The sequence below is a fragment of the Tiliqua scincoides genome, chromosome 4, assembly GCF_035046505.1.
Source record: "Tiliqua scincoides isolate rTilSci1 chromosome 4, rTilSci1.hap2, whole genome shotgun sequence".
In the NCBI taxonomy this organism is placed as follows: domain Eukaryota; kingdom Metazoa; phylum Chordata; class Lepidosauria; order Squamata; family Scincidae; genus Tiliqua; species Tiliqua scincoides.
This window is the reverse complement of record NC_089824.1, coordinates 1,186,457-1,212,661: the sequence shown is the minus strand read 5'-3', so window position 1 is coordinate 1,212,661 and position 26,205 is coordinate 1,186,457. Positions and strand designations below refer to the sequence as shown.

At 55.0% G+C, this 26,205-nt stretch overlaps 2 protein-coding genes across 3 annotated transcripts; both read right to left on the bottom strand.

The window, feature by feature from the left end:
* Window positions 1–2,178: 2,178 nt before the first annotated feature.
* On the bottom strand, window positions 2,179–9,874 carry TMEM249 (transmembrane protein 249). The gene is made up of 5 exons (XM_066623068.1): window positions 9,754–9,874; window positions 8,955–9,052; window positions 6,184–6,376; window positions 4,498–4,583; window positions 2,179–2,337 (listed from the first exon to the last, which is right to left on the bottom strand). Exons 1-5 carry the CDS (start codon window positions 9,872–9,874, stop codon window positions 2,179–2,181), a joined length of 657 nt encoding a protein of 218 aa, XP_066479165.1.
* Window positions 9,875–14,891: 5,017 nt separating this feature from the next.
* FBXL6 (F-box and leucine rich repeat protein 6) lies at window positions 14,892–25,190 on the bottom strand. Of its 2 annotated transcripts, XM_066624600.1 has the most exons (10): window positions 25,126–25,190; window positions 24,112–24,669; window positions 23,813–23,971; window positions 23,588–23,651; window positions 23,213–23,344; window positions 22,934–23,041; window positions 21,378–21,491; window positions 18,233–18,464; window positions 17,469–17,706; window positions 14,892–16,299 (listed from the first exon to the last, which is right to left on the bottom strand). In XM_066624600.1, exons 2-10 carry the CDS (start codon window positions 24,618–24,620, stop codon window positions 16,131–16,133), a joined length of 1,725 nt encoding a protein of 574 aa, XP_066480697.1. In that variant the 5' UTR covers window positions 24,621–24,669; window positions 25,126–25,190; the 3' UTR covers window positions 14,892–16,130. The 2 variants fall into 2 exon arrangements, with proteins under 2 accessions (XP_066480697.1, XP_066480698.1); XM_066624601.1 differs by lacking the exon at window positions 22,934–23,041.
* Between the last annotated feature and the right edge of the window lie 1,015 nt (window positions 25,191–26,205).

The window sequence follows — 26,205 nt, the reverse complement described above, 5'->3', positions numbered from 1 at the left end:
GGTCCGGCGGGGAACAGCTCGGGGTTCGCCGGCAGAGGAGCTCCGGGGTCTGCCGGCGCCGTCCCGGGGCCGCCCCGCCCCGCCGAGCGCTTCGGGGCAGAACCTTCCCGCCGCCGCCGCCGCCTCCGCGCCCAGAACCAGGCGCGACTTCTCCTCCGGGCGGCTGCTCCGTCGTTGCTGCCCGGGAAGAGCACCTCCCCGCGAGCAGGCGGGGCAGCCCGTCCCCTCGCCCGCCCTCCCGAGGCACGGCAGGCGGCTGCCTCCCCTCCCCGAGCGGAGCCCAAGGAGCGGCAGGACCAGGCCCGCGAAGCTGCGACTCAGACAGCCCCTCGGCGCCAGGCTGGCCCGGGATCCTGGCCGCAGCAGCCCAAGGCCGCTCCCAGCCCGGGGCAAGCGGGCTCCGGATGGTCCCCCGACGCTGGTGGGGGCTACTCTGGGGCCACGCGCGACTTCCCGGCTACACCCAGCGCCCGCGTTGGTCCCCGGAGACCGCGGAAGGTCGAGCCCGCTGCACAGCCGGGCTCCGGCGGGGGGCGCCCGGGCGCTGCTCCTGCCTCGGGCGTGCCCTCCCTTCCAGGGGAGCGGGGCTTCCAGCACCTCGGCTGGCCGGTGGGTCGTGCCAGGGCTGCGCAGCCGTGGGCAGCAGTGGCCTGGGCTGCCTCTGGACGCCGAGGGGCAGCGCGGACGGCGAGCCTTCCGGGCAGGGACGCGCGGGGGCCGGCGACGCAGAGCCTCCCCACGGACTCACAAGCCCGCGGCCACGCGGAGGGGCGGCTGCCTCCCACGGCGCCGGCGCTCTTCTCAGGACCCCGCGGGCAAAGGCCGGGAGCGCCCCCTGGCGGCGGAAGCGAAGCGCGCCGCTCCTGCCCGGCGGACTGCAGCCAGTCCTTCGCGGGCGGGGTTCCGGGCCGGAGACGGCGGAGACGGCGCGCTCGAGGCGGACCCCACTCAGAGACTGCTCGGCTTCCAGGAGCGGTTTAATGGCAGGCGTGCTCCACCCGGACACGGACGCGTCGCTCCCGGAAGCCTCCCCCGCCCTCCAGGCGCCTCCTTGCCGGGGATGCCTCCGGCCAGGCAGGGCTTTATCGGCGGTGGCCCCCTTGGCCAGCGGCGCGCCTCCCTCTCTGCCCGGCTGCGGTGCTGCACACACCGAGCTGCCCTGTATTGCCAGGGCAGGAGGACTTCCCAGGACTGGGCCCGGAGCCAGGCCCAGCTGCCTCCTGCTCTACTGCCAGGAATGACGGCCACGGCCAGCCCCTGAGCCAGCCGCCTTGCCTTGCCAGAGGAGGGCGCCAGTCACTGCAGACCGGGCAGTGACGCCCAGCCCAGGGCAGCAAGGAGGCCTCCTGGTCTGCGTGAGCAACCCAGGCACAGCCTGGTCCAGAGCTCCGGCACCTGCCAGCCTGGGGTCCTGCCCAGCAGGTCTCAGTGCCGCTTCCGAGGGTCTTGGTATACACTGGAAGGAGCCTGGGCCCAGGGAGGGAGGAAGCTCTGGGTCTCCACACTTGACAGACCCTCGTGAGGCTGCTGTGCAGAGCTTGGCCAAGTGGGCCAGAGCAGCAGGAGTGTGCTGAGCTGCGGCAGCCGCTCTTTCCAATCAGATTTGTTATGTGCAGAAATGCACACTCCTGCAGGGCCAGCAGTGGCACTCTGGGGGCAGATGTGTGGGAGTGGGGGCAGCCTGAGTGGCAAACGCACCTCCTCTCCTCTTACCTGGCCCTTCCCGAGGCGCCTGGTGCTCAGCACAGGGGGAGGACAGCTGCCTCACACCAAAGTGAACCCCCAGGATTGGTCTGACCCTTCGTAGTTGACAGTGACTAACCCTGGGGCAGCCAGCTCAGGGGGCAGATTTGGGGCACCATTCATGGCAGCGGGTTGGGGTGGGAAGACACAGGTGGATCTGGGCCAGAGGGCCTGACCCCGCACCAAGTCCTCCGGCACAAAATCCACAGAACTGCACAAGAGTCCTGTGGTTCACTCCCAGTTCATTTCATGGAGGCACGTGCAGGAGATGAATTCGTGGGAGGGGTGCTGTTTGTGCCAGGTGTCAGTGAGGGACCCCCTCAGGACTGAGCCTACCACTGCGCACAAAACCTCCCCTGGCCAAGAGAGCCACCACAACCCCAGACACAGCCGAGTGCACACCCGGAAGGCGCTCCCCAGCCCAGCCCAGCCCCTTCACACATTCACGTTCTCCATCCCCTCCACTTCCTCCTCTTCCTGCTTGAAAGTCTCGGGGGGCTTGTGCCGGATGACGTGGCGCACAGAGATATCCTCAAAATCAAAGTAGTTGAGGGTGAGGTTGCGTGCGATGCGGCGCCCCAGGACATTGATCTCCTGCAAGTGGCAGCAGAGAAGTGAGTCAGGAGGGCCACCCAGTGCCCTTGCCCACAGCCTGGGGTCTCTCCTCCCCAGAAGCCCCACCTTCTCCCCTAACCCTTACCCTGATTCGGACTGGCTCCAGGAAGCTTTTTCTATGCCCCCCATGATAATTGGGCTGCCCAGCACCGCCCTTTCAGCAGCGCTGCTTCTGCTGAGGCCTCACTTCACAGAGCACCCCTCCACTGCTGAGCCACAAGGTGACAACTTGGCAGAAACAGCACTGCTGAAAGAGCAACAAATATTAGGAAGATTTGCATATTTTCTGTCATTTGCAGCTCATGAATTTCTATGTGAGAACAAAATGCTAATTTCTCGCTAACATCTACTTAGTGACATCTCTTCCTGCTTGATGATGTCACTTCCAGCCCTCAGCAGGTGCCATGAGTACTGTTGGGCCCACTAGAATGAGTTTAACACTCTTGCCTGAAATACTGTTTTTAAGAGTCTATGGGGCAGGGGGCATATTTTGACTAAAACAGAGGGAGGAAGGCCTCTAGTTTTCATTGATCCCATCCCCCCTTCCCCCCCCATAAGCATGGCTCTTTCTATACTCTGGCAGTGTTTCTCAAACTGTGGGTCAGGACCCACTTAGGTGGGTTGTGAGCCAATTTCATGTGGGTCCCCATTTATTTCAATATTTTATTTTTAATATGTGTGATGTATAGGTATGTGACTGCATTTGGGGAAATGTCACAAATGTCATTTGTACTTTTAACCAGCTACTGTGAAGATGCTTTTAACAATGATAGTAAAATGGAACTTACTCCTGGGAAGTGTGGGTAGGATATCAGCCTAGGATTGTTATAAATTTTCTTACTTATGATGTCACTTCTGGTCATGACATCACTTCTGGTGGGTCGTGACAGATTCTCATTCTAAAAAGTGGGTCCCAGTGCTAAAGGAGTGAGAACCACTGCTCTTTGGTATTTCTCTTACTTCTCATATTGTTTAAATGGATAGTATATGGATAAACAGCTAAATATTTTGCAGGACTGGATAGTTTATTAACAGCACAATCCTATGCACATCTACTCAGAAGTTCCACTGTGTTCAATGGAGCTTAGTCCCATGCAGTGGCATAGCTAAGAGGGAGCGGGGGGTCCATTTCAAAAATCGGAAGTGCCTTTCCAAGGCCTCCAACAGTCCTTCTGAGGCCTAAGGAGGCCTCCCTGCACCTCAGATCACATTCTGGACACCCCTCCCAGGCAGGAGTGTTCTGGGCACCTGCCTCTGGGTGCCAGATCCCTAAGCTACACCACTGCTCCCATGAGTGGGTTACAGGATTCCAGCCAGGCAGACCCAATCCTGAGCTGCCTGTTGCACTTGGACTACTGCAGCACCGAAATGGCTTCCACAGCATCCTGTGCGCGACAGGATAGCCACTGGTGACTTTCGTCCCTTCCCCCGGGTAAGGCAAGTAGCCGCGCAATGGAGCTATTTGATTCTGCGGCAATCCTTGGGCTGCCATAGAATCAAGAGCCTCTGTGTCGGGCTCATGGCCTGACGTGGAGGCTCAGGAGGCAGAGGAGCTCTGCCAGCCCAGTCTCCCTTCTGCCCTGCTCCCTCCCCCTGGCACACTTCCCCTCTGCTCACTCCCCAACATCCCCCTGCCTCCCTCCACCCTGGAACGCCTCCTCCCCCCTCACATCCCCACCTACCTCTCCGCCGTCCAGCAGTTTGGGTGGAGTGGCAGAGCAGCGGTGGTCTACTGGCACTAGCCCAGCGCCAGCCAGCACTGAGCTTGCACTGGCACTGGGCCAGCGCTGAGGGCTGCAGGTGTGCCTTACAGCACATTTGTGACAGTGTGGGCTGGTAGTAAGCCAGCACACACTGTTAAGGATTGGGCCCTGAGCCTTCTGTGAAACTCAGAATAGGTATCCAAGTTGGGAGGAAGTCAGAGCAGCTGCCTTGATCACGTTCTTTCCGCATACAAGGCAGTTCTTAGGAGGGAGATTTCAAACCACCAGGTGAATATAATATACTGCAGGGAGCTGCACCTGCTGGACTCCTGCCTGCCTTGTGGCTGGTGAAGGAAGGGAGCCTCCATGGCAAAGGGGGCCAAGGTGGCTGCCCCCACTGTGTGTGGTCCCCAAAAGGTCCCCCAGAAATCTTCACCTCATACTTGTCCGACAGATCGGCCAGGACCAGGACCTCCAAGAGGTATCCATTGATGATCAGGCTGTAGAAGAGTTTGCCATGAGCTGGAATGAGAAGGACAGGCAAAGCTCCAAATGCTCCTAGGGACTAAATGGGACCAAAAGCATTCATGGGCCAACACAGTGAACAAGTGCTCTGCCATCATTCTGTTTGGATTACTGCCGCGCACTGTTCATGGGGCTTCCCTTGGAGACTACACAAGAATTAAGTTTGCAGACGACACCAAACTTTTCCGAGTGGTAAAGACCAGGAGTGATTGTGAGGAGCTCCAGAAGGATCTCTCCAGACTGGCAGAATGGGCAGCAAAATGGCAGATGCGCTTCAATGTCAGTAAGTGTAAAGTCATGCACATTGGGGCAAAAAATCAAAACTTTAGATATAGGCTGATGGGTTCTGAGCTGTCTGTGACAGATCAGGAGAGAGATCTTGGGGTGGTGGTGGACAGGTCGATGAAAGTGTCGACCCAATGTGCGGCGGCAGTGAAGAAGGCCAATTCTATGCTTGGGATCATTAGGAAGGGTATTGAGAACAAAACGGCTAATATTATAATGCCGTTGTACAAATCGATGGTAAGGCCACACCTGGAGTATTGTGTCCAGTTCTGGTCGCCGCATCTCAAAAAAGACATAGTGGAAATGGAAAAGGTGCAAAAGAGAGCGACTAAGCTGATTACGGGGCTGGGGCACCTTCCTTATGAGGAAAGGCTACGGCGTTTGGGCCTCTTCAGCCTAGAAAAGAGACGCTTGAGGGGGGACATGATTGCGACATACAAAATTATGCAGGGGATGGACAGAGTGGATAGGGAGATGCTCTTTACACTCTCACATAATACCAGAACCAGGGGACATCCACTAAAATTGAGTGTTGGGCGGGTTAGGACAGACAAAAGAAAATATTTCTTTACTCAGCGCGTGGTCAGTCTGTGGAACTCCTTGCCACAGGATGTGGTGCTGGCGTCTAGCCTAGACGCCTTTAAAAGGGGATTGGACGAGTTTCTGGAGGAAAAATCCATTATGGGGTACAAGCCATGATGTGTATGCGCAACCTCCTGATTTTAGGAATGGGTTAAGTCAGAATGCCAGATGTAGGGGAGAGCACCAGGACGAGGTCTCTTGTTATCTGGTGTGCTCCCTGGGGCATTTGGTGGGCCGCTGTGAGATACAGGAAGCTGGACTAGATGGGCCTATGGCCTGATCCAGTGGGGCTGTTCTTATGTTCTTATGTTCTTATGTTCAGTTGGTCTAAATATAATAGCCAAGTTACTAACCGGACCTGTTGAGTGCATCACACTACACAAGCTGCAGAGCGACTGTGCCAGCTCTCAGTCTAATTCTGAGCAGCTGTCAAGGTGCTGGCCTTGCCAAGTGGTGAGGAGAATCTCAACAGCCCTGTGGCAGGATGCAGCCAGAGGGAAGTGACCGCCTGGGAAACAGCATCTGTATTCACCCACAGGGCCAGAGAGCGCCAAAGGAGATGCTTGGGGGATCCATGACAGGAAACCTGGACCGGATCAGACCAGTAAGGAGAGGAGTTTGGAGGAGGGGTCCTGAGCAGGCCAGAGGGGTGGCAGGAGAGGAAGAGTTTGGTGGAAGAGCTACTGGGTTGTCTGGAACCCCCTTGCTCTCTCCCCCAGCCCCACCTCACCATCACGCTGGGCAACCAGTCGCACGTAGATCTGGTGCAAGGGTCCTTCATGCCAGAGGCGGCCTTTGATGTAGAACTGGTAGGTCTCCTTGATGTGGTTGATGATCAGCCTGCGCCTGTGGATGTTGCTGGCCACCAGCCACAGCCCACTCAGCATGCCGGCAGCAAAGAAGGCAGAGAAGTCCTGGAAGTCCTGTCAGGAGAGGGGGGCCAAGGGGTGAGAGATGCAGAGCACAGAGTAGCCTGTGGTCCCGGACTGGCCAGCCGGCAGTCGCAAGGCCCCCAAGGACTTCGCCCCGGAGACCCCTGTGCAGGTCACCTTTTGTGACATTTCTTTTATAATATGCCAGCCCTGCATGTCCTGCCTGACAGTGAAATAAACCCAAGTAAAAAGAAAACAGAAACATGGATTAAAGGGCAGCATTAGCCGAAGCAAAATCCACCATGGGGGGGGGCAGGCTCAGTCCCCCTCTCCTCCAAAATCCAAACCAAAGAGCCAGGCTTTTACAGCTCTCCTGAAAGTGTGGAGAGGACAACTGAATTTCCATGGGGGGGGGGGGGATTACCCCCATCAAAGAGGCAGGGCACCCAGAGCAGGCCACCAAAGAACAGGGCACCCAGAGCAGGACTTGAGCTGGAGCACATGGGAAAGTACGTCTTTAAGGTATCCAGGACACCAACCTTTTAGGGCTTTCAAGATTGTGACTCATAACCAGCAACTTGAAGTGCTTGCAGCCAAAATGCAATCCACGGAAAATTGGGGTGATGTGATCCCAGCTATTAGCCCTGGTTAACCCACTGGCTGCCAAACAGAGGCCAGCTCGGCCTCCAGGAGCAGCTCCTGAACAAGGAGCAGACCTGATGGTGGGCCTGCTCTTTAAAAGGGGAGAGGGCAGCCCCATGCAGGACAAGCTGATTACCATCTTCCAGACCAGCAGAATACCCAGCTAACAGCACCTGTTTTGGTTGGGATTCTATGCTTGTTTGGGATTGTAGGCCAATTCTATGCTTGGGATTATTAGAAAAGGTACTGAGAACAAAACAGCTAATATTATAAGGCCGTTGTACAAATCCATGGTAAGGGCAAACATAAGAACAGCCCCACTGGATCAGGCCATAGGCCCATCTAGTCCAGCTTCCTGTATCTCACAGCGGCCCACCAAATGCCCCAGGGAGCACACTAGATAACAAGAGACCTCATCCTGGTGCCCTCCCTTGCATCTGGCATTCTGACATAACCCATTTCTAAAATCAGGAGGTTGCGCATACACATCATGGCTTGTACCCCGTAATGGATTTTTCCTCCAGAAACTTGTCCAATCCCCTTTTAAAGGCGTCCAGGCCAGTCACCATCACCACATCCTGTGGCAAGGAGTTCCACAGACCAACCACACACTGAGTAAAGAAATATTTTCTTTTGTCTGTTCTAACTCTCCCAACACTCAATTTTAGTGAATGTCCCCTGGTTCTTTCTTTACTCAGTGTGTGGTTGGCCTGTGGAACTCCTTGCCACAGGATGTGGTGATGGCATCTGTCCTGGACACCTTTAAAAGGGGATTGGACAAGTTTCTGAAGGAAAAATCCATTATGGGTTACAAGCCATGATCTGTATGTGCAACCTCCTGATTTTAGAAATGGGCTATGTCAGATGCACCAGGATGCAGGTCTCTTGTTATCTGGTGTGCTCCCTGGGGCATTTGGTGGGGCCGCTGTGAGATACAGGAAGCTGGTCTAGACGGGCCTATCCAGTGGGGCTATTCTTATGTTCTTATGTTTAGATTAAGTTTCTATTCCTCCGCAGCTGTCAGATACCAGTTCAGGGTTTCTGCTCTCCAGGATCAGACAAAACAGTGAGATTGAGGCTGCAGTCCTATGCACACTATCCTGGAGTATACCCCAATGAATGCAATGGAACTTCTAAGTAGACTTGGGCAAGAGTGCACTGTGAGTTGGGTGTCATCCACATGCTGATGACTCCACAGCTCAATCCTTTATATATCACCTCCAACACCTGCCCCTCGCAGGCAGTCCCGAAAGACATTGTCAATAGTGCTGAAAACCGCTAAGAAGTTCAGAAGTAACAGGGTTGACCCGAAAGACATTGTCAATAGTGCTGAAAGCCGCTAAGAAGTTCAGAAGTAACAGGGTTGAGCTCCCTTCTCCATGCCCCAGAGGGTGACCCCAGAGTGACTTCAGAGGAGGTCATTCACCAGTATGCCCAAGGTTGTTTCTGTCCCAAAGCCCCATCTGAAGCCAGGTAGAATTGGGTCAAGACACCTATCCAGGAAAACCAGTGGCTGGAGTGCTGGCATGTGCTCAGGCATCAGCTTCAAGAATGAGATGTTCTGCTGCCTCACCTCTGGCAGCAGCTACCCCTCCCTCCCTCAAAGAGACAGGCAGGATGATCACCTCTGTTGCCCAGGTGCCCAGGCCTAACATCCCTGAGCTCATCAGCCAGGGCGGGCAAGGATTCAGCACAACACAAATGGTTGGCCACCCAGATCCAAGCATCCTGTCCAGATCCCCAGATTTAAGAAAAGCACACAGGCAGGTCAATACACAATAGTTGTTGGCAACCTTCAGTCTCGAAAGACTATGGTATCGCGCTCTGAAAGGTGGTTCTGGAACAGCTACTAGTGTGGCTGAAAAGGCCAATTTGGGAGTGACAATCCCTTCCACACATGCACACACAGAGGAAAGAAAGCACTTTGTGCTGGCAGCAGCGATGAGGACGTCGGCAGCATCACAAACAACAAGGATCAAGCACCCACCTGCTTTGATTTGAAGTAGATGATGCTGGTCACCAGCGAAATCACAAAAAGCAGCGAGCCCTTCCAGATCATGTCCTTATAATACTCCATCACAAACACTGGGGGGTGGGACAGGGAGAAGAGGCAACATTTTAAGGATAATCCCAGCAGAATTCGGTCAGATTCCAGAATGACCACCCTCTCCTTGGCTGCTTTACCCCCACGCACAATGGTGGGGCTGACTGCCCCTGCCAGGTTGCACTTCTCTTGCACTCTTCCACTCAGTGGCGGCTCCAACTTTGGGGGCGCCCTGGGGCAAAAGTCTAAGGGAGGAACCCCAATGACACACTCCCCCCAGGAGCTGGAAAATGTGCTTGTGCATCAGCTCCCAGCAGACTTCAGTGCCAGGAACTAGTGAGCAGACAAGTTCCTTGTCCCCAGCAGCACCACAGTTACTGATCGTGGTGCAAAGGAGGACCCCCATCCACTGCTGCTGCCGCCACCGACTCCCCTCTGGTTCCTGGCAAGCAGTACCCCAACGGTAAGAGGAAGGCGCAGCAGCAGCAGGGCTTGGAAAAAGTACAGGGGAAGGGGACAGTTCTCTGTTGGTCATCCAGTGGGGGAGGTCTAGCAGAGGTGGTGCAGAGTGGCAGTGGCAGATCATCCCTCACTGTGGCTTCATTGTCACCTCTGCTGAGCAAAGACCCGCACCTGCTGCCCTACTCAGAGAAGGACAAGGCTCTCCAGGCAGCGTCCCCTTGGGCAGGAGTGAAGAGGCTCTGCTCCCCCCCCCCCCACTCAGCCAAACCTTCGCTCTCACCTTTGGGCTGCTGCACCTGGAATGGGAAGAACTTGTTCTCCTGGAGCTTGTCAGTCAGGTGTTTCTCTGAGCTGCCAAAGTAACAGCCCCAGAGGGAGAGGGGACCCCTGAGAAGAGACATGGCAGGGGGGGCAGGTCCAGCACCACATCAGCCTGGCTGCTTCTTGTTCCCCCAAAGGCACTGCTGGAAAAAGAGGGAGCACCTGTCGGGTGGTGGGCAAGGAACGCAATGGAGATTCCACGGCTGCCCCTCCGACTCCCCACATGGCCTTTGTAGGGGAGGGCACCAGGATGAGGTCTCTTGTTATCTGGTGTGCTCCCTGGGGCATTTGGTGGGCCGCTGTGAGATACAGGAAGCTGGACTAGATGGGCCTATGGCCTGATCCAGTGGGGCTGTTCTTATGTTCCATGAGCCATGTTGACCTGCTTCTTGCTCTTTTCCAGCTGCTGCTTTTGCTCTGGGTTATTTGCTGAGAAAGGCTGGACATTACTATGGTCATTGCTGCCCTGAGCAGCTGACCTGAGCAGGGTGAAGGAGCTTCACATGGAAGTGATGGACAAGCACCCTTTTTCCATCTGGAGTGACCAGGTTGCACTGCCACCCCAACCCTGTCCCCCTCTGCTCAAACAGAAGCCATGTGGGGCAGCAGTGGATAAGCTCCCTCATGCACCCATCAGTCTCCCCTGAAGCACTATGGGAAATGGTACACCAGGGCAGAGTTCAGCCTTCTTAGTACTTGTGTGTAGGCAGGTGTGGCTGACTTGTACACAAGAATTCTGGCTTAAAATAATTCCAGAAGCCTGCCCCAAGGTTTAAAAAAATGGCCCAAAGGTATTTTCCCCAAATCTATTTGTCCTTGAGAAGCCTGGAAAACACCAAGTTCTTGCCTCTTGAGAGAGTTGGCTGGACTCTAGGCTTTCTGGTGCTCTGGAACCAACTGTCTCTGCTGAACTCCCCTTCCTTGTGTCCCAACCACATATGTCTGAAAACAGACCCGTTCCAGCTCCCCAGGCACCCTCAAGTCTCTAATGCTCTTTTCTGCACAGATCACTGACCCTGGCAAAGGCTCCTGTTATTCACGGGAGGCAGAACTGGTGAGGCACCCAGAGGCCCAACAACTCCAAGCAGTCAGCAGCCCCCTGTAGTGCAAGTCGCACAGTGGGGGCTCCATAGCAACTGTGACAACAGAATCTCACATTCCCATGGAAACTAGGCATGTACCAATGACAGGAGCAGAGCGACCTTTGACTGTAAAAGCATCTGCTCAGGGGCCTTGATTGTTTCCAAGAAGCCCCACTTCAGTTCCTGCACTCGCCACAAGTTGCGCACCACCTGCCTTCCCGAGTTGCTCTCCAAGGATATGAGTTTACTCACAGCGCATGGGCAGGGGCTGCAGCAGCACCTGTCTAGGGTGGGGTTCATGCCCTGCTCCAAGGATAAGCGAAGGACGGGTATATGGCTTCACCTCAATCACAGTTGCTTTCAGTCAGTCTCAATGCACTTTCCTTGGAGTAAGTCCTATGGAACTCAATGGGGCTTACTTCTAGATAGACATGCATAGGATGGTGCTGTCACAGGCTCCACACAATGAGAATTTGGAGCTTCAGATCTGAGGAGCTTTAGTCCTTGGAGCAGGACACAGAAGAGGACAGCACATGACACTCAGCTTCCTTCATTTTGCTTTCTCTGTTCATGACCTGCAAAGGCTGCTGTGAGCCCTGCAAAATATGAAAGAGGGTGTTTACTCACGAGGGCTGGAACTGCACCTGCCACCAAGTCCGGCCTTGCACCACACCTGACCGTGGCCTGGGCCAGGCTGCTGCTCTCCAGACTGTGGCTGGAGTCATGGGCCATCCAGGTGCTGCATTTCTTTCATCATGGTTGTTTCTGAAGGGACTGGTTGCCAAGCTGTGTTTCTACATTAAGGTAAACTGGAATTCTGTCGGCCCCACACGAAGGCCAGAAAATCAAGGCTGTCCTTGCTTAGGTACATGAATATATACTTCTGTTCTGATCACCTGACAAGCAACCTGGGCCATCATCGCTCCAGAGTCCATCTGCACTGTTGCTGCCTTTGCTGTCACACCTGGTAACCCATAGATCGTCTGCTTTAGAGTGTCTTCCAGTCATGCAGACCCAGCAGCAGATCTTGGGTAACCAAGAGAACATTTTTACATGTTCATTCTGAGTGCATGCATCTTTCCCCTGGCATGAGCACCCTGACATAGCCAAGGACTTGGTGAGGTCATTCAAATGTTCCTCCAGCTGCATGGGAGCAACTCCCAAATAGCTGGGAGAATGTCAAGTGACCCTGGGCCGAGAGAGGGCTGGGAGGTGGAAATTGGACCCCAAGAAAATCCTTACATTGCAAGGAGGCAGGCCCCTGGAACACAGCGAGGCCACAGGGCCCAGGGGACTTCTCAGTGGGCACTTGGGGAAGGAGGGAGAAGCGACCAACAAGCTCAGTCAACCGACCCTCACTGGCTCAGAGCTTGGCAGTACTCAGGAAGATGGGGGGAGAAGGAAAAAGAGTTGCAGCTGCTACCAATCCTGGGTGCCAATTGGCACAGTGGGGCTTGGGTGGAGGCTGGAAGGGGGGAGGCTTGAGACAGCACTAGTAGGATACAGCTCCACCAACAGACAGCAAGGCAGAGTGCAACAGGTGCAGGCAGAGCCAATGGATGTGGAGCACCAGGCTCTGAAGCTGGCCTTTTTAAGGTTTTTGCATCTCAACCAGGAGGCAAGGCCCTCAGCCTGTTTTCCCACCCAGTAGAGGGAACTGTGACTAGCTGGGTGGTCTGCTGCATTGTTCCTAGATTGTGCTCAGTTGAGGACCCACTAGAAGTGTGGAGTTCTCTCTGTTTTTAAAGAGTGGCCTTGCCTCAACTAGGCATGGTCCAGGGTGTCTCTGTAATGCATGGCGTAGGAAGCTGACGCAGTCTCATGGCATAGCTCAGGAGAAGGAGGAGAGGCAGGTGAGGGAAGGTACTTAACCTGCTCTTGGTCCTAAAGAACTACCAGGCTCCATTCTAGCTGTTGGTTCCTCAGGAGTTCCTCCTCATAGAGGATCTTAAGGATCAGAAAGAGAGGAGAGACCCAGTTGGAAGTTTCTGCCCCTTTACAAGAGAAAAAGGACAGCAGCTGTGGCAGTGTAGAAGCCTGTAGCAGGCACAGCTCTGGGGCTATTCCAGTACTGCAGAACGTGTGGTTGAGTGAGGCCTGCCCCAGCCCATGTTCTCAGATTGTCAGGGGAAAATGACAAGGAAAGGCACTCAGGCACCCCTTATAATCTGGCTCTGATTCAGAATTACTGCTGAAGTTGGTTGTTCCTGGTCCTCACTTCTGGGACTAGACAGAAACTTTACATCTAAGAACATAAGAACAGCCCCACTGGATCAGGCCAGAGGCCCATCTAGTCCAGCTTCCTGTATCTCACAGCGGCCCACCAAATGCCCCAGGGAGCACACCAGATAACAAGAGACCTCATCCTGGTGCCCTCCCTTGCATCTGGCATTCTGACATAACCCATTTCTAAAATCAGGAGGCTGCGCATACACATCATGGCTTGTACCCCGTAATGGATTTTTCCTCCAGAAACTTGTCCAATCCCCTTTTAAAGGCGTCTAGGCTAGACGCCAGTACCACATCCTGTGGCAAGGAGTTCCACAGACCGACCACACGCTGAGTAAAGAAATATTTTCTTTTGTCTGTCCTAACCAGCCCAACACTCAATTTTAGTGGATGTCCCCTGGTTCTGGTATTATGTGAGAGTGTAAAAAGCATCTCCCTATCCACTCTGTCCATCCCCTGCATAATTTTGTATGTCTCAATCATGTCCCCCCTCAGGCGTCTCTTTTCTAGGCTGGAGGCCCAAACGCCGTAGCCTTTCCTCATAAGGAAGGTGCCGCAGCCCCATAATCATCTTAGTCGCTCTCTTTTGCACCTTTTCCATTTCCACTATGTCTTTTTTGAGATGCAGCGACCAGAACTGGACACAATACTCCAGGTGTGGCCTTACCATAGATTTGTACAATGGCATTATAATATTAGCCGTTTTGTTCTCAATACCCTTCCTAATGATCCCAAGCATAGAATTGGCCTTCTTCACTGCCACCGCACATTGGGTCGACACTTTCATCGACCTGTCCACCACCACCCCAAGATCTCTCTCCTGATCTGTCACAGACAGCTCAGAACCCATCAGCCTATATCTAAAGTTTTGATTTTTTGCCCCAATGTGCATGAATTTACACCTACTGACATTGAAGCGCATCTGCCATTTTGCTGCCCATTCTGCCAGTCTGGAGAGATCCTTCTGGAGCTCCTCACAATCACTTCTGGTCTTTACCACTCGGAAAAGTTTGGTGTCATCTGCAAACTTAGCCACTTCACTGCTCAACCCTGTCTCCAGGTCATTTATGAAGAGGTTGAAAAGCACCGGTCCCAGGACAGATCCTTGGGGCACACCGCTTTTCACCTCTCTCCATTGTGAAAATTGCCCATTGACACCCACTCTCTGCTTCCTGGCCTCCAACCAGTTCTCAATCCACGAGAGGACCTGTCCTCTAATTCCCTGACTGTGGAGTTTTTTCAGTAGCCTTTGGTGAGGGACCGTGTCAAACGCCTTCTGAAAGTCCAGATATACAATGTCCATGGGTTCTCCCAAATCCACATGCCTGCTGACCTTTTCAAAGAATTCTATAAGGTTTGTGAGGCAAGACTTACCCTTACAGAAGCCATGCTGACTCTCCCTCAGCAAGGCCTGTTCATCTATGTGTTTTGAGAGCCTATCTTTGATGAGGCATTCCACCATCTTACCCGGTATGGATGTTAGGCTGACCGGCCTATAGTTTCCCGGGTCCCCCCTCTTTCCCTTTTTAAAAACAGGCGTGACATTTGCTATCCTCCAATCCTCTGGCACCGTGGCCGTTTTGAGGGACAAGTTGCATACCTTAGTCAAGAGGTCTGCAACTTCATTCTTCAATTCCTTAATAACTCTTGGGTGGATGCCATCAGGGCCCGGTGACTTATTGATCTTTAATCTGTGGTTATTGTGTTCATGGTGGACTGTCAGTAGCCTGGAACTCAGCAAAGGCCGGACAAAAAAATTAAACACACACTCTGGTGGTTTCTTCCAGCTGTTGTTTCTCTGTTTTACAAGAATAAAGTGTGATTAACGGTGAAAAGACCCTTTCAAGCCCTTAACAACTCAGTTCTCAATACCCAAAGGCAGACTCCCTAGTAGAGTGAGTGGCTTCTGGAATCACAACCAGAACACCTGAACAAGCTGAAGAGGGGCACGCAGGCAGGAAAGTCTCACCCAAATGCCACAGGCGAGTGTCTGCCAGAAATGACAGCACAACATGCCAGATCCATCTGGACACACAGCAAGCAGCTACAGTCCAACATTCTTGGGAGAGAGCCACTGCCAGAGCACCCTGTGACATGGTTGTCTCTCAGCTGCCCCTGAAGTTCCTGCACCTTTTCTTAAAAGGACACAGTCTCTTTGTTTCACTGCAGTCGGACTCAAGTACTGAGCCCTGCAAAGGAGTAGTGATGTACGAAGACCTGGCAGGCTGTGGTCTCTGGCTTCCCATTCCCCAGCACTTTGGGGCCACATCTGAGAGGAGCATGTTCCAAAGAGGCTGAGAGGTAGCCGCAGCATACCGCAGCCACACAGAGGCAAAGCTTGCAACAGCCTGGGCATGGAGCTGCTAGGACCCAAGAGACGATGCCTTGACAAGCACCTGCTAGGAAAGGCTGTGTGTTGTTTGGAGGGAATCTGGCACCACCAGCAGCAATGAATGTGTGCAGAGGGGTGGTCATGTAGCATTTGTGCCATCAAGTGCCAGATCAATTTAGGCCACTTGGGTCACGTACAGGACAGAGGACCATTCTGTGCCTTCTGAAACATGTCACTGCTCTGGGGAGCCCAATCCACTGGGGTCAAGAAGCAGCTTCCTCCAAGCTGTGCAGGTGTGAGCACTGCAGCTTCCCCCTCCTTGAGGCCAGACACAGGTCCCACAGACAGGGATCAAGATGCATCTGGACAACTTCCCCTGGAGTGACCAGTGACATGTAGTTCAGCCCCAGGATCCAGAGGAAGAACAATGTTACACCCAATGTGGAAACAGGAGCCATTTTCATTCTGCCAGAAAACAAAATAGAAATCAGACAGAAAAAAGAGAAATCCTGAATGGCGCCCCACACTGGAAGCAGCATCAGTCCCTGGTGCAGCGAGAATCCGCCAACTTCTCTTCTGCCGCCCAGCAGCCCTGCAGGGGAGCAGAGGAGCACTGTGCTGGCCAAGGCACAGGATCTGTTTGCCAAGGCATGTGGAGACATCCCTGAGCCCCTGGAGTTGCAGAGGCAGCTGCTAAGTGGCCTCCTCCAGTTCGGCTGGCTCCTCCGAGTTGGTTAAGAGCTGGTGCAGACACTGTCGTATCTCATCAGGGCCTCGGTAGGCCTTCTTCGTGCCCCGTGGTAAATGGCGGCAAGATGACAGGTTGAGGTAGCTGAGGGTGGAGCAACTGGCAATAATGGCACTGGGGGGGAGAGAAAGACTTTGCATTAATCATACCCTGAACTCCCCACCTGCCCTGTCCCCAACTGCTAGTTCAGAGAACTGGCAAGGTGTGACAGACCATCATGACACACCCAATACCAAGGCCAGAAACCTCCTCCCATCCCAGTTTGGACTGTCTGGGACTGTGAAGGAAAGGACGGGCCTCTCCCTGTTGCTGACAGCCTTGAACAACCATGAGGCTTGGAGATAATTCCACAGGCCGCCCTCCCACCAAAGCCCAGTTACAAAGAAATGGTGCTGAGGCAAAAAGGCGGGCCTGGTCCAAAGGAAGTTACAGGCAGTCTTCCCAACCCCCCAGAAAGGCAGCTGGCGGGTGACAAGATTGCGGAAAAGGCCAGGCCTGCCAACTTGCAGACTGGTTCAGTTCTGGGCCTGTGGGCTCCCAAACTTGACTTCCCTCAGAGGCAGAGCAGCCCTCAGTGCTGGGAGCAAACTTGGCCTGTGACTCGTGCTCTGCACAGGTAGTCAGCAGCCTATGGTGTGTCCTCTGGCTCCACAAGCTCTCTGCACAAACCAAGGGTTGCAGTCAGTGACAGCTCCTGGCACTGCCCAGGTGAGCAAGAGAGGGAATTCCTCTGCCTCCAAGTGTGTTACACCTACTGGCGGCAAAAGCTTGGAGTTCCCCCCAATCCATACATCCATCCACACACAGAGTCCCTGGACCATGAATTTATCTGTGGCTGCAAAGGTGCCTCCAGCTACGTCAGGGGCCACTCACACACGCAGATCGCTGAAAACAAAACGACCCCTGGAAGAGAGACAAAGTAGTTTCCTGAAGGGGCAGGAGGTAGAGGGAGGCAGGCAGTGCAGCCGTAAGAATATAAGAAGTGCCCTGCTGGATCAGGGCATAGGCCTATCTAGTCCAGCTTCCTGTATCTCAGAGGCCCACCAGATGCCTTAGGAAGCACACAAGACAACAAGAGACCTGCATCCTGGTGCCACTCCCTAACATTTGGCATTCTGAGGTAGCATACTTCTAAAAATCCGGAGGTTGCACATTCCCCTCATGGCATGTAACCTGTGATGGACTTTTCCTCCAAACTTCAAGTCCACAGAAGACACTAGGGACACACACGTCAGCCTAGCGCGGATGGGGTGGGGACAAGGAAGCCTTTCTGCCTGGCTCACCTGACTGTCCGGAGGACAACCTTGGTCCCAGTGAGATTGAGGGAGCTCAGAACAGGGGCCCCTCCCTGAGTGAAGGCAGTCATGGCCTGCTCCAGGTCCTGCTCGCTGAACCTCTGGCCCGTCAGGTCCAGCTCGCGCAAGCTGTGGTTCCACTTCCAGGTTATCAGGGGGCTGCCTTCGAGGGGCAGGAGCAGGTTGCTGGTACTGCAGTACAGGCCCAGGTACAGCTGCTCCAAATCTGCAGAACACAGTCACATCCGTCAGGAGGGCAGAGCACAGGAGCTTCTGGAACATGTGGGCCCCACGCTGCCCTCAGCACCAGCAGCGAGCTGGCCCCCTCAGAAGAGGAGTTTGCTCTCCCCCCCCCGCCTATGAGAGTTTGATACCTGTGCCCAGGGCACGTTTCTTGGGATCCAGGCCTGTGCCCTCACTCACCTGTCTTTTGAATGCTCTTTCCAAATTAAGAGCACCCCAAATTAAATTTCAATTAAGTTGTTGTAAGAAGGGCCAGGGACAGGTGGCCAGCTCTGCTCTGGACACCTCTTGTTTCTGCCCGCAGCGTTATGGGGAAGGCCCATCTAGCCTTGCCCCTGCTGGGCACCTGCTACCCTGCAGGTCTCGGCCTCAGGCCTGGCCAACTCCCTGCTCTCACACTGCCAGGCACACAGTGGCAGGGCGGGCTGGTTCAGGTTTCCAGCTACCCAGGCCTTCTCACACTGCTTAGAGCACAGGGAAAGGGGAGCACCTGATTGTGGGCTACCCACCTGGACACGGTAGCTGCTCCACTCCCTTTGGGGTCACGCGGAAGCAGCCACGCAGGTCAAGCACGCGCAAGCTCCTGGAAGCCCACAGGATCCGCTGTAGGACTCCGTCGTCAATGAAGGAGTAGGAGGTGGTCGCTAGGCACAGCTCCTCCAGCCTTGGGAAGCCCGAGGAGCCAGGGGCCAGGCGGGGAGTGGGCTTCGGACACCAGACAACATTGAGCAAGCGCAGCACCTGGAAAATAGTGTGGGGAGGGGCAGGGCAAGGTGTGAAGGCAGGGGCAGCACCTGGAACTCTCATTCCTGGAGCTGCAGGTGAAGAAAGCCACACAGCCCAAACCCCTGCCCCAATGCAACAGCCTTCCCAAGCTCATCCCCCTTCAAACAACACGCCCAGGGGGCACAGGATAGATATTCATTATGCTAGGACAGGGAGTGGCTGCTGTTGTTGAAACAGAGAGGAGCTGATATAGCCACAGTGGGGAAAGAGCAGGCCATCACCCCGTGAGGAGAAACCACCAAAGAGTGGCCCTTCCTCTCCTAGTCGCCTTTTCAGTCAACAGTAAAGCTTTGCAGCTTGAAGGTGCAGCTGCTGAATGTCAGAATGGACACTAACACCACCAGGGCCAGAGTCTGGATCAGCCAGTCTAACTGGCATGCGAGATCAACACTTGGACAGATGGGCACAGAGGGGGCTGCTCTCTCCCACCTCTGTCCACCAGGTCTCTGAGACAGCAGCATCCAGAGGCAGGGACAGGGAGGAGGACTTGTCATGAGCAATGGACTTATTTTGATGCCCAACCCAGCTGTCCAGCTCTAAGGAGCTTGTTCCTAAAACTGCAAGACTGAGAACTGGTTGGTCTATTGCCCACTCTCAAAAAAGGGGCCACTGGAGACTTGCAGAGACAGGAGTGGCACCCATGGTTAGAACTAAAGCACCTCCTCCTGCTCTCAGCTTTCCCTTCTTGCTGGATCAGCAGCTGAGTGGGGGACTGAACTGGCCACCATCTGCCATCATCCCAAGGCCGGGGGGGGGGACAGGGACTGGGAAAACCCACCTCCCCCAGGAGAACACACAGAATATAAATATGATAAACAATCATACATTAACAGAGAATGGAAGTAAAAACCCAGGCGGGGCTTATTTTAGTATCAAATAGCGTCTGCAAACCACCACCGAATTAGCTATGAACAAGGCAGAAGTAAAAAAATGGCCAGTTTATTAACGCCCCCCCCCCCCCAAGAATTAAATGGGGAAAGCGGACAGAAAAGTATAGCAAGCAGATGTTGTAAAAGGCCTGATCTTGGCTGGATGACACAAAGGCCGGCTCAGGCAAACTGGATGTAATACAGTAGTGCTCAGCAGAGGGACCCAAGAAGCTGCTCAAGAGCAAAGCACACAAAATCAGGCAAACTTCAGACTTTACAACCTGCAAACTTTGGGAGTTTGCTGAAGTCTGCAGGCTGACTTGGAGGAAAAAGAACAAAGGAAACAAAACTCACTTACTGGAACACAGTCCCTGTTGCCAGCTGTTGCAGTTTTGGGAACCCCGTCCCTGCGTCTCTGAGGAGGAGGGGTTGTAATGGTTCCAGCAGCAGAGCTGGCAACACACCCAAGCACCCTGTGCTTGAACCCAAGAAACACCCGGGGCTGATGCTATCATCAGGCTGCCCGACTGGATGAGAGAGAGGCCCCAGCCACTCCACCCCCATTCTTTTTGCCTGGGCAGGCACGTTGGGCCACCCAGTCAGTGGGTACCTGCCAGTCTCAGGCCAGCCCAGACACAGAGGACCATTAAGTCCACCTCCAGCACAGTGCTGTCTGGGAACGGCGCTGCCAAATGAGGGCAAAGGCTGCTGTGGGAGGACGTCCCAGCAGTTGAGCCAGCACAGGCACTTCTGGGAGATCAGAAGCTGTACCCCAAAAAGGGAAGTAGGCAGGAAATGGGAAGAAATAGGGCATTCATCATAACCTCCCTGCTGCCCCATCACCCTGTCGGAGCTGACCTGAATGGTCTCAGGCACAGTGTAGGGAGTCCTCTAAGGTGTTCTGGGAACTTCAGGGTCCACCCTGAGGCCCTGCTTCTGCAGGGGCCAAAGAGTGTGTGGACACCATGGGCCTCACTTGGCACTTGCGTTTGGTCTCATGACAATGGAGCGTTGTCATGGTCAGATCACAACTTGACAGGATTTTGACTTGCGAGAGCCCCTAACCTCCACAAGTGTGCTTGGGGGGGGGGGGGTGGAAGCTTACAGCTCCTGACAGTCTGGCAGATCTTCCTATCCTGCTATGGTTCGGCCTAATTCCTGGAATGAGGAAACTGTGCTCCCTCCTCCCAGCTCCAAAGCCAGGGTGGCTCCCTGATTTTTCACTCAGTTGCAGGAAATGAAACAGCTGGGGGAGGACTGCACTACTGGGGAGCCACCTGTTTGCACCACTCTGGCATCCTGCTCCGACAATGCTGCATTTACACCAAGCCATTCAGGGCCTGCCCCATCCAGACTCAGAAGGCGATACAAGAGGTCTTTGGCGGCTCACTGTGACCGGCCTGTGGAGCACTCAGCCAATCAGACTGCTCATGGGCACCACTAGCGGGATTCTGCAATAGCACTGTCAGACCAGATGCCATCAGTGTCTGTCTGCCCAATGATCTGGGATTGTTTTCAGTGTCCAAGTAGGACCTGGACAAGGTCTGCAGCATGGCAGGTGGTCAGCAGGTACTGGACCCAGAACAGCCATGCTTCATACACCTCTGCTGCCTGTGCTCTTCTTTCCCCAATAAGAGCTCTCCACTGTTCCTCCCCACTCTTCTAAATCTGCAGGTGTCTGTGGGGAAATCCTGCATCCTGCTGCAGCTCCTTAAATTCCCCTCTGACCTCAAAAGACAATGGAGGCCAAGCGCTGCCCTGCTCTGGCCGTGCTTCAATTCTGGGTTTTGGAAATATCACTGCAACTCAGCACAGACCGCAAAGTTCAAACCTGACCTTGATCTAATTGACATTACCTGCCTGCCCCCTATTGACAGACTGTTGTCCCACCAGCACAAGAACAGACAATAGCCTCTCCAAAGGCCCCCAGAGTTCCCCCCCCCACTTCGGACCTGAGGGATCCGCAGGTTAGTCCATTTGCATGCAGCAACATTTCTACCTGCAGGTGTGGACAGGCTGCTTGGAGCTGTTCGATGGGGAGCTGGAAGTGCTGGCTGCTCTGCTTGATCTCTGTGTTCACTTCCAGAAGCTGCAGGCTGGGGCAGCAGCTGCTCTGGAAGGCAAAGGCAGGCACTTAGAAACTTCAAGGAGCTTCAAGGGTTGGTGGCCAGCCTGATCTGTTAATGCCCAAACCCCCAGAGCATAGTGGAAATGGAAAAGGTGCAAAAGAGAGTGACTAACCGTCCAATCCTATGCATGTCTATTCAGAAGTAAGTCCCATTAGATTCAATGGGGCTTACTCCCAGGAAAGTGTGAATAGGATTGGGCTGTAAAATGATTACTATGCTGGAGCACCTTCCTTATGAGGAAAGGCTACAGTGTTTGGGCCTCTTCAGCCTAGAAAAGAGGTGCCTGAGGGGGGACATGATTGAGACATACAAAATTTTGCATGGGAACGATAGAGTGGATAGAGAGATGCTCCTTTCCCTCTCACACAACAGCAGAACCAGGGGACATCCATTAAAATTGAGTGTTGGGAAAGTTAGGGCAGACAAAAGAAAATATTTCCTTACTCAGCGTGTGGTTGGTCTGTGGAACCCCTTACCATAGGATGCGGTGATGGCATCTTGCCTAGATACCTTTAAAAAGGGATTGGACACATTTCTGGAGGAAAAATCCATCTCGGGTTACAAACCATGATGCGTATGTGCAACCTCCTGATTTTAGAAATGGGCTATGTCAGATGCAGGGGAAGGCACCAAGATACAGGTCTCTTGTTGTCTTGTGTGCTCCCTGGGGCATTTGGTGGGCCAATGTGAGATACTGGAAGCTGGACTAGATGGGCCTATGGCCTGATCCAGTGGGGCTGTTCTTATAGCCAGCACTCCCAGATCCATGGGGCCCTGGAGGGCAACTCCCCTGTTGGTGACCAGCAGCCCTATTAGCAGGCACCTGCTTGACCACTGTAGGAAGCAGGATGGAGAACTCAGCAGGTCTCTGCTTATGTCTCCCCTCATTCAGCAGTCCAGTTGCATGTAGAAAACACAGTGCAATAGGCCAGGGGTGCCCAAACCCCGGCCCTGGGGCCACATGCGGCCCTCGAGACCTCTCAATGCGGCCCTCAGAGAGCCCCCAGTCGCCAATGAACCTCTGGCCCTCCAGAGATTTGTTGCAGCCTGCACTGGCCCGACACAACTGCTCTCAGCATAAAGGCAACTGTTTGACCTTTTTGCATGAGCTGTGGGATGAGGGCTTCCTCCACTACTTGCTGTTTCATGTCTGTGATGCAGTACTGGCAGCAAAGGAAAGGTCAGCCTTGCTATGTGCAAGGCCTTTTATAGACCTTGAACTATTGCAAGACCTTCATTCATTCATATAAATTCATCTTTAATATATTAATTTATGTAAACTTATGTAAATTTATTCAAATTTTAAATGTAAATTAATTCTTTCTTTCCCCGGCCCCCGAGGCAGTGTCAGAGAAATGATGTGGCCCTCCTGCCAAAAACTTTGGACACCCCTGCAATAGGCCAAATCCTCCAAAGACAAGTTTACCGAAAGTACAGCAATGATGGAGCTCATGGAGCTGCTGTATGTCAACCAGAGGTGTCGGATGCGGGAGCCAGTAGCTTCTAGAAAATTTACTACGGCCAATGAGTCAACCTGGGGAAACAGAGAAGACACAGTGGCTCTAGTGATCCATGCGCAAACCTACAAGACAGCATCTCTCTGAGACTAGGACCAAGGGGGCTCACTGAAGCCCCAGCTGCCCTCTCTTCCCCAAGCCCCTCTGCCGACACCACCTTGCAGCTGCAGGGCAGCACTGGCCCTCACCTGGGAATTTTGCAGATTCAGACTCTCCAGTTGAGAGCAGCATTCCGCCAGCACGGACAAGGACTCTGTGGTCACCTTACTGCAGTGGGACAGTTTGAGAGACACAAGGCGGGGGCAAGATCTGCCAATGGCCTGAAACAACCAAGAAAGCGAGAATAATTGGCAGAAGGTGGGCAGATATCTGGGGACGGCCAGGCACTCTGAACCTTAGCAACAACATTCTGCAGTGCACTCTGCCAATTAAGCCAGCCTGCCAGCAACAGGCACCTGCTGCACCACTCTGCCTGCTGCCAAACCTGGATTTTCACTGGACAGAATGAAGGCAACACCTGTAGGGTGCACAAGAGCAAATGGGACTACATCACACTCGCTCACCATCAGGACAAAGGGCACATGGCTCTTCCAGTGACTGAGAGTGAAGTCCCGGAGGTGGGAGAATCTGCAAGAAATAATGATACCTTGTTCCACGTGTAGAGCACCTGGCCCCTTCAGCCCAAAGGAGGACCAAGTGGGAACATGCAGCAGACTGAGTCACACAGCCCTCGCCCAGCAAGGACAAGCAGAATCTGGTCCTACTGTCCAGGAAAGGCAAACCCTCACCTGTTGCTCACTAGCCACTCCACGGTGCCACAGACTCTCTTCTCCATCACAAGAGACTGCTTTTGCCCTGGTGCTACCCAGCAATAGCCTATGGACACTTTCTGCCAGAGCACAGGGCTGGAAGCTGCTACATTCCAGAGCCGGCAGACGCAGGCCATCCTAGGGACAAAAGCAGCAGTGACTGTGACATCCTCACACTGCGGTTGGCAAGACAGTGACCACTTGGAAGGATTTGTGGCTCCTGCTTAGGCAAGTTCTTTCCCCGGTCCTTTGTCGCCTGAGAAGTCTACTTCACTTACCGGCAGAGGAAGGGCACGGACCCCTGCAAGGCCACTGCGTGCTGAAATATGTGTACCAGGATCTCCACTGGGAGGCATGTGCCCCAGGAGCTGCCAGCAGTTAGATTAGTGCTGGGTGGAAACGCCTGGCTGCCCTCATCCAGAACCCTGGCAGTCCCAGTCTGCCCTTCTGCCAAAGTGTCTCCCTTCCCTCGCCTCCTTCTGCTTGCTGCCTTTTTCTTTGGCCCCTTCTGCTGCTGCTTCCGCCTCTTCTTGAGCGCTCTCCGAGGCAGCCGCCCTCGTGCCTCATCCACATTAGAAATTATCAGCAGCATGTCATTGTCTGTCTCGTGCACAAGGTACTGGGGAGCGGCTCTCCTGGGGGCCTTGCGGGTCTTCTTCTTTGGGGCCGGGCTGGCAGGCCCTGGGGTGCTGCTCACTGCCGCTCCCCTCTTCCAGGGAGCGCGTGGTCTTGTGGCAGGCAGGGGCACCTCCGCAGAGTACCCACTGCCTCTAGGCCTCTCGTCCATCCTGGCCTCCTCCAGGGCTGATCAGAAGGGACCACCTGGGAAATCCTCCCTGGAAGAAGCAAGCAGGAAAGTAGCATTACGGCTGGCCATAGAAACAGTGCCTGGTGCGCAGCAGGACTTTCTTCCCAAGGGCTCAAAGCACTGCTTGGCCTCAGAATACCGTCAAGGAGGCCAGCCTTGTTATCTTACACAGTCCCGGTGCGGTGGGTGGGGAGGCAGGTGAGGCAGAGCCTCACCTGCCTCACGTCCCGCGGACCAGGCAGGGCCTCCAGGGCCTGCTGGTGGTGGCAGCCAGGCCAGAGCCAGCCTGCAGGGCGAGGCCTCCTCGGGCCTCCAGTGGGGCTTGCTCCCGGCAAGGCCTCCAGGCGCGCCTGCACGGCCCGGGGCCCCAGCAGCGCCACCTCCGGGAGCAGATGGACCCCACTGGGGAGGCGCGCGCCAGGCCCGCCGGCCCAGGCGGGAGAGACTCTTGTCGCCATGGAGACGGTCCTGAGGGTTGGCGCACCTGCCCGGCTCGGCCCTTGTGGGGCATAGAGCTGCGGACCTCCACGCTCCTAGCCCGACTTCGGGTGCTGCCGAGCATGCCGGGAGGAGGCGGGGCCTGGGCCGGCGGGACCGCGCGCGAGCCAACCAGCGAGGTGGGTTGTGCGAGGCGCGTGCCTGGGGCGGGCGGGCGCGCCTGAGTGTCCAGGGCGGCGGGGGCGCGCGGGCTGAGAGGCGGGGCCTTCGCCCTCCTCCCTGGTGGTGGTCGGGGGGCTCTCAGCGCGGGCAGGGGGCCGGGATCTGCTCCCCTCGCTGGGGGAGCCCTCCTTGGCTAGCGCCTCCTGCTGCCCGGGCAGGCCGGGGGCGGTCACCGAGGCCCCGTTTGGCTCCTCACCTCCGGGCTGCGTCAGTGCTGGACTCTTGCACAGGATCGGGCCCTTGGAAACCGGGGCGCGTGGAGGGTGGGGAGGCGGGCGAGGCAGATCCTCCCCACCAGAGCCCTTGTGAGGCGAGGCAGGATCGGGCCCCACAGGAGCCCTTCAAGAACTGCCACCGCCCTGTGAGGCGAGGCAGGATCGGGCCCTTTGGACAGGATCGGGCCCTTAGAAACGGGCTCGTGGTGGCAGGCGAGGCAGATCCTCCCCAACAGAGCGCTTGTGAGGCGAGGCAGGATCGGGCCCCACCGGAGCCCTTCAAGAACTGCCGCCGCCCTGTGAGGTGAGGCAGGATCGGGCCCTTAGAAACGGGCTCGTGGTGGCAGGTGAGGCAGAGCCTCCCCGCCGGAGCCCTTCGAAAAGCGCTGCCACCACCGTGCTCAGGCACTCTCAACCCCTGCACAAAGCGTCTCACAGGGTGGTGGTGCTTTTTGAAGGGCTCTGGTGGGGAGGCTCTGCCTCACATGTCCCTGCTTAGGAGACTTAGGAGGCCCTCCCCTGAATGGGACCCTGTGCACTTTATGGACCTGCATCTTCATTTATGTCTGTGGAGCTGGGTGACAGCGAGGGCTGGTCAAGGGCTCCAACATCTGATGTTTCCTTCTCTTTGCTGAATATTCTTCAGCGGGCTGAAGGTTGTGGCAGTGGTGGTTTCTCCAGTACTGGCC

Excerpts from the sequence above, each read along its gene's own strand:
- FBXL6 (XM_066624600.1), bottom strand. The coding sequence starts at position 24,620 with ATGGACGAGAGGCCTAGAGGCAGTGGGTACTCTGCGGAGGTGCCCCTG. Across the intron at positions 23,042-23,212 it reads TGAATCTGCAAAATTCCCAG|GTTGACTCATTGGCCGTAGT; the intron begins GTGAGGGCCAGT and ends CTGTTTCCCCAG. Across the intron at positions 18,465-21,377 it reads CAGCCTGTCCACACCTGCAG|GTGCTGCGCTTGCTCAATGT; the intron begins GTAGAAATGTTG and ends ACTATTTTCCAG.
- TMEM249 (XM_066623068.1), bottom strand. The coding sequence starts at position 9,874 with ATGTCTCTTCTCAGGGGTCCCCTCTCCCTCTGGGGCTGTTACTTTGGC. Across the intron at positions 4,584-6,183 it reads ACTGGTTGCCCAGCGTGATG|CTCATGGCAAACTCTTCTAC; the intron begins GTGAGGTGGGGC and ends TTCTCATTCCAG. Across the intron at positions 2,338-4,497 it reads ATCTGTCGGACAAGTATGAG|GAGATCAATGTCCTGGGGCG; the intron begins GTGAAGATTTCT and ends TGCCACTTGCAG.